Source organism: Colobus angolensis, unplaced genomic scaffold, assembly GCF_000951035.1.
Source record: "Colobus angolensis palliatus isolate OR3802 unplaced genomic scaffold, Cang.pa_1.0 Scaffold71, whole genome shotgun sequence".
Taxonomy (NCBI): domain Eukaryota; kingdom Metazoa; phylum Chordata; class Mammalia; order Primates; family Cercopithecidae; genus Colobus; species Colobus angolensis.
This window is the reverse complement of record NW_012120821.1, coordinates 4,943,309-4,950,189: the sequence shown is the minus strand read 5'-3', so window position 1 is coordinate 4,950,189 and position 6,881 is coordinate 4,943,309. Positions and strand designations below refer to the sequence as shown.

Genomic DNA, 6,881 nt, shown 5'->3' with positions numbered 1-6,881 from the left:
GGGTCCTATTGTGGGGAGGCGGGAGGGGGAGGGATAGCATTAGGCGATATACCTAATGTAAATGACGAGTTAATGGGTGCAGCACACCAACATGGCTCATATATACATATGTAACAAACCTGCACGTTGTGCACATGTACCCTAGAACTTAAAGTATAATAAAAATAAATAAATAATGTATGCAAAACATTTAGCATGAAATTAGGTGATAATAAATGTGATGGTAAATTTTTTTAACAGATTCTGTATCTTGAAATAATCAATTTTTTTCTGAGCTTACAAACAAAATATTCAATATCAATATTTATAAAACTGTGGCAATGTATATGTATTGTACTTTTGTTATTTAAGATGTCAATAAAAATTTTAATGTCATGGGGGAAATTTCACTAAATGTGTAAACTTATTAAATGTATAAAACCAAAGAAACCAAAAAAGGACAGCATATAAACCACCTATATAGTATGACCATGACTTTTTAAAAATATGTCTTTTTATCTACGTGTACATAGAAAAAAGACTGGAAGGAAATGAATCAAGATTTTATTGACACTTACTAGTGGTGCTGATTAAAACTGCACTTTTTGTTTTAACAGGTCCCTAAAACTACATGTGCTACTTTTATGATTTTAAAATTATTTAATCTTATTTTTTGTAATGCGAACATTTGAAATGTACCCTCTTAGCAATCTGAAAATAGAGATTATCAATGAACTATATATAAAATTATGACTGGGCACGGTGGCTCACGCCTGTAACCCCAGCACTTTGGGAGGCCTAGGCAGGTGGATCACCTGAGGTCAGGAGTTCAAGACCAGCCTGGCCAACATGATGAAACCCCATCTCTACTAAAAATACAAAAATTAGCTGAGCATGGTGGCAGGTGCCTATAATCCCAGTTACTTAAGAGACTGAGGCAGGAGAATTACTTGAACCCAGGAGGTGGAGGTTGCAGTGAGCTGAGTCACGCCACTGCACTCCAGTCTGGGTGACAGAGCAAGATTCTGTACCAAAAACTAAAAAATTAAAAAAAGTATTAAGTATAAAATGGGTGACTTTTAAATGACAAGCTATCATTTTTCAGATTTTTAAACAAATTCCAGCTAATAATTTATGACAGTAGAATAGATAATAATTAAATACTGGTTTTATACATATTTTTCTTTTTTCCAAAAAGGTTTTTGCTTCTTAACTAAGGTATATACACACACACACACACACATACACACACACAAATTGCAAGTCCTAGCATCCTCAGCTACAAGGGAAAGAACCTTGTCAAATAAAGCTTGTAGCCACTTAGTTTTTCAGCTTCATTATCTGCAAAAAGATTGACCCACACAAAGCTGAAAAGGGTGACAGGGAAAGCCAAAGCCATAGCCATATAAAAAAAGATAAGTTCAAAGACAGAACTATGCCAGATATAAAAGTCCAATGTCATTAAACAACAATCAGCGTCATAGCACAGCCTCTAAACTTTTTGCACTCCAAGATTTTTGTCATTTAACTGCTTTATTACTGGAACTAGTTGCATTAAATCAGAATCTTGATGTTTTAAAACGTTATCCTCTCCTTTTGTTTATTCCTCAGTAATTCAAAAGTCATTCCGCCATGTGAACGCAGAGAAAATTTTCACACTGTCATTGTAAAAATAAGTAGTAACTCGGGAGAAAAAGAATCAACTTTTACAATTGTGGTTAACAAAATTAACTTCCATAAAATGATGTTTGGTAATCAAAGAAGTATTTTTGGACTCATAAAAGATGCAATTTTAATGGTATTCACCTAAACAGAATGATTTTTAAAGATGTTTCTTAGAAAGCTCTTAAATTCAGCAAACATACTAGCACAAGATTGAATAGCTGTTTGAGTATTTTCAACTCAACTAGCTTTCTTCAACTCAACACAGTGAAATAAATCAGAATGAATTTGAAAGAGTGGATATAAAAATCCATTAAGACAAATTACATTTCACAGCCCAGTTCAGTAACAGCATTAATTCCTAGATCTGGCATTGATATGTATCAAACAAACAAACAAACAAAAGATATACCTAACATAAAGAATATCAAGTACAACCTAGTGAAATGTGTACATTCACACACATACTGCTCAACCAAACTATGGAGTTCAAAACTTGAAGCACTATTAGAAGAGAAGAACAATACATCAGCACTACCTTTTCTGCAAACTCACTGATTATGAGAAAGAAAGAAAACATATAAAACTAGTTTTTTTCTAAGGATAATCAACCTGTCACATTCCAAGCACGTTATCTATATTCTATATAATTCATGGCCAACATAAAATGTCTTTTTTTGTCTCCCAGATACTGCTAAAGGCAGCCAAAATGACACTCACCAGACATCTCCCCAAAACAGAAAGCACAATAAATCACTGTTTTAACCCCAAGAAAGGACAATCCATCTTCAGTATTAGAAGAAGAATATAGAATTTAATAGCACCAGTATATGTTGCAGTGTACTAAAAACACTTGATAAATAATGAGTTAAGACTGAGAACAGATATAAGTGTTCATGTAGCCAAATGAAGCTGATATTAAAGTTTAATAGCCTGTATATAACCTTGAGCATAAAAACCCAATGACTTGGATACAAGCACTTAAAGAGATATGAATCTAGCTCAATATTTATCAGAATATATTGCCAAAGTTTCAAGTCCTAGTGCTAGAACACTTCTTGGCCCTGAATCGGAAATGGGTTCTGTTGGAGTCAATCCAGAAAAACCAATTGGAATATGATTAGCAACAGTCGGTGACTTGGCCTGAAAAATTCAAATTGAAATTCAAGGAAAGAAATTAGTTATTTAATTGGTTATTTCATAATTCTGAAAGTATAGTATGCTATCATGTAATTGCAAAATAATTTTCCATTAACTTTACAATTAAATTATACTTACTATAAAACAAAATTAAAATTTAATATTGACAAGAACAACAAAGACAGTAACATGCTACTCACAATAGTAACAGCTAACATTTGTTAAGCTTTTATTATGAGTCAGGCACTAGTCCAAGTACTACATGTATATTCTCAAATCCTATAAAACTGGTACTGTGATAACTCCTGTAATACAGGTGACGAAACTAAGACAGAGAACAAGTAAATAATTTAATCAAGATCACACATTTGGAAAACAGCAATATCTAGGATTACTGGACCATTTGCCACTTTCTTCCCCTCTACTGCAGACACTCGGGTGTGGTGGGGGTGGCGCGGGTTGGTGGGGAATTAAAATTGATGCTCAAGTGTGTAAACTACAACAGTTTCAACGACTAAGTTCACATGTAACCCAGATTCTAAAAGGTGTTAAAGCGACTGATACTTGTTATACACTAAATAAATGTCACACAACAAATAAATATTTGCTGAAAAAAAGGGTGTCAAAGAGGGAAATTAAAAGTTATTAAGGTTATTTTCTGCATCTAAAACATAAGTGGACAAACAAGGTCATCCAGTAATTTTGCTCTAATGAATAATACTGATAACCTGTTTAAACAGAAACTTGCCAAATAAGATAAATACATTTTGTCATCAACTAAACCGAAAAGGATGGAAATATAAACATTTTACAGTGTATTTTGATTCACAAACTATTAAAAGGAACCCATTCAAAATAACGTGTAAAAATATAATGAAAGCTGTAAAAAACATAAAATAAATATATGTATTCTAATATTCAAGACAAATTTTACATCTAAAATTCAAAATGACAACTCCATTTTGTTGATATATGACTAGTTTACCACTTCAAAGAACAATAATTTATCTGGAATTGCATATTTTCTCCCAAAATAGGTTGTCTCCTTAGATTTCTGGGACTTTTATGAATGAATTTCAGAGGTCATTAATAATATGAGTACTCTGAAAGTAGTTATTCATAATATGAATATTTTATTTAACATTTCTGTAGCTTTAGAAGTGAAACAGATCCTGAATTTCAAATATCTCTCAAATTTACCTCATTAGTTAAATTAGCTAAGTTTCCAGTTTCAATATGCTAAAGACACTTTTTCCCTAATGTAGAGATAACTTGTATTATCTCTTCATAATCAAAGCCATGATCATTCTCATGTCCACGTCTTTCTAAAGGAATAAGAAAAACCAAAACCAAGAAAGATTTTCAAAATTTCAGAAAACTGTGCGGAACGTTCATGCTTATATCTTCTCTAACAAAAAACACTAACTACAAGGAAGGCAACAGTTCATTTTACCTCATTTTCTGAAATGCCTGGAAATCTGTGCTGAAATGACTTAAATGGTTTAAAATCTAAAAAGTTGTTGATAAAGGTCACAATGATAAGGAATAAAATGGTGCTAAAATGCTTAATTACTTAATATATATTTAAGAGGTGTCAATTTTATACAAGCAATAAAATATCTTCCCTTGGGTGGCTTTTCTGACCATTAATCTTTTTGTTGTGTAACAAGTAATACTTTGACATAATTAAGACAGTTTTTTAGCTACTAATTCAGTGGACAGACTCTTCATTTGCTTCTCTGTTGAAACTGTTGTCTCAAGAAATCCAGCATTACTTTCTAAAAAGCAGTCTACCTCTGAGAACCTGTGTGCTGTGGTTTGTCACCCAACTTCCAAGGTTACCAGAATATACAAACACTAAGCCAGCCTTCCAGTTAAGCTTGCACCTGTGCAAGAAGAAGTCCCTTCCACTTCTCCAGTCAAAATAAAGTCTAGAAAATTGTTCAGTACCCAATTACTGTAGTGACTGAATTACCAAAATAAATAAATACACTTTAAGCTGGTCTATTTCCATCACAGGATTTCAAGGCTACTTTCCCAACGCGACAGGCAAGTTTTAACTTGTGCCTGGCCAAAGGAAAAAGTTTGCCAAATAATGTTCCTGCTGCCATCCCTGCTGGCTTTTCGTTTGTCCAAATCGCTCTCTAGTCGTTGTCTTTTCACTTTATAAACGCCACTGAGAATTGTGCCCACCACAGCCCCACCCCACTCCCAATCCCTAGTGCAGGTTCAGATTGTGGTATTTGGTAGAGTTCCACCTAGCCAGCTCCGGAAGCGCACTGCAAAACGCACCCCGGATGCTTTCCCAAATCTATTCCCTCACTCTCACATTTCAGAAAATCGCTTTATTTATTCACTCTGAGAAAGTGGGCTCAACCCCCGCTTTTGCGCTGGAGAAGGAAACACAATCATTCTCTCTCTCTCTCTTCCCCTCCTTCCCCAACTCCTTCCTTCCCTCTACCCTCACGCCTTCCTAATCTCCAACCCTAAGAGCACTCAGACATCCAAACTTTCTAATTCCTTCCGCCCTCCCCTGTCCCAAACACTGGGCAATCAGACTGGAGATAACCGACGCGGGGAAATCTGGGTTTCCATTGTCAAGGAGTCCCCTTTCCCCACAGCCGCTCTTATGCCCCCGCCCCCTCGAGGGGCTCTGGCGGCACCTTCATCGCTTCTCCCCTGCCCTCTAGAAAACCACCCGTAACTGGAGGCTACCGCGTGGCAGCTGCACCAACAGCAGGTAATCCAGGCGGTGCGGGGCGACGCCTTGTGATGGCATCCTGCCCTCGGCAGGGACACCACTGAGGGCCACATGAAATGACCCCCAGCAGTCCTGCGAAAGCAAAGGGATGGAGGAGGGTCTATGCACCCTGCCCTGTGCCCCAGTCTGTCCCACCCTGTCCTCCGAAACAGAGGAGCCCCTAGCATCCGGGAGCGGGCTGGGTCGAGAAGGCAAGATCAATAAAGTCCAGCAAGTAAGACAGCTGGGAGCTGGGTGCTACTGAATTCTAGAAAGGGGGAGTAGAGACGGAAATATCCGAAGGGGCGAAATGTAAATCGTGTCTACTGCAAAAGGGAGTCGTGCAGGGAGGGCCGCTCTCTATAAGGAGTTAACCAGCTCTTGGCCAGGACACCCCCGCCGGACCTCCAGCGGGGCTCAAACCCGCTGCGGGTCAGCAGGGGGCGAGGGGTGCGGGGAAACGCCTGGGCTGCGAACTTACGGAAGAAAATGTACTCGGTGTAGCTGCTCCAGATCTTGTCGTCGCGGTACTGGTTGACGAAGGCTGCAGTGCCCGAGGAGTTACACGCCACCATGTGGAAGCCGGCCTCGGACAGGCGATCAAAGGCCTGCTCCAAGTAGGTGAACTTGAGGTAGAAGCGGGACGTATACTTCTCCGGCTGCCGGTCGGGGTCGCGGCTCTCGTTGAGCGTGTCCCCGAAGACCTCCTTGGCCAGGGCGATGCGCCCGCACACCATGATGCGCGCCACACGCCGGAACTTGGCGTCGGCCTGGTTGTCGCGCACGGTGGTGTAGGAGCCCCGGTAGCCCAGCGTGAGGAAGCCCGAGCGTTTGTCCGGCGCGCCGCTGCCGCCGCCACCACTGTGCGCTCCCGGGCCCGAGGGCACGGCGGCCGCCGCCCCGCGCAGCAGCAACGCGTCGCTGCTACCCTGCGAGACGTTGTCCTCCAGGTCGCTCTGGCAGCCCTCGTCGTTGAGCGAGTTCTGCTTGATGACCTTGGGCGACAGCAGCTTGACCAAGTCGGTGAGCTGGAAATACTCGGCCTCGCGCAGGAGCCGCTCCTTCTCGGGGAAGTGCTCCGGCAGCGCGAGCTGCTTGTCCCGCAGATAATCCAGCACGTACCTGAAAAGGAAGCCGTCCCGGTCGATGAAGAAGCGCGCCCGGCTGTCCCTGGGCAGCTCGCCTCGGCGCCGGGCGCCGCCACGGGGACTAGAGGGCGAGAACATGCTGGCCAAAGTGCTGTCCGGGACGCTGAGCAGCGTCGAGTGCTTGGTCACATAGACCTGGCCGCCCACATTCAGCTCCACTACTTCTGGGAAAGGCGAGGGTGCGCAGGGCCCCGGGGCGGCGGCGGCGGCCG

General features: G+C 41.0%; 1 protein-coding gene across 1 annotated transcript in view; it reads right to left on the bottom strand.

Annotated features, from left to right (window-relative positions):
* The window catches only part of KCTD8 (potassium channel tetramerization domain containing 8), a 285,554-nt gene extending 278,673 nt beyond the window's left edge, over window positions 1-6,881 (bottom strand). Inside the window, exon 1 of the mRNA XM_011927354.1 lies at window positions 6,003-6,881. Coding sequence (XP_011782744.1) covers window positions 6,003-6,747 — 745 coding nt within the window. The 5' untranslated portion in view covers window positions 6,748-6,881. The remainder of the gene's footprint in view (window positions 1-6,002) is intronic.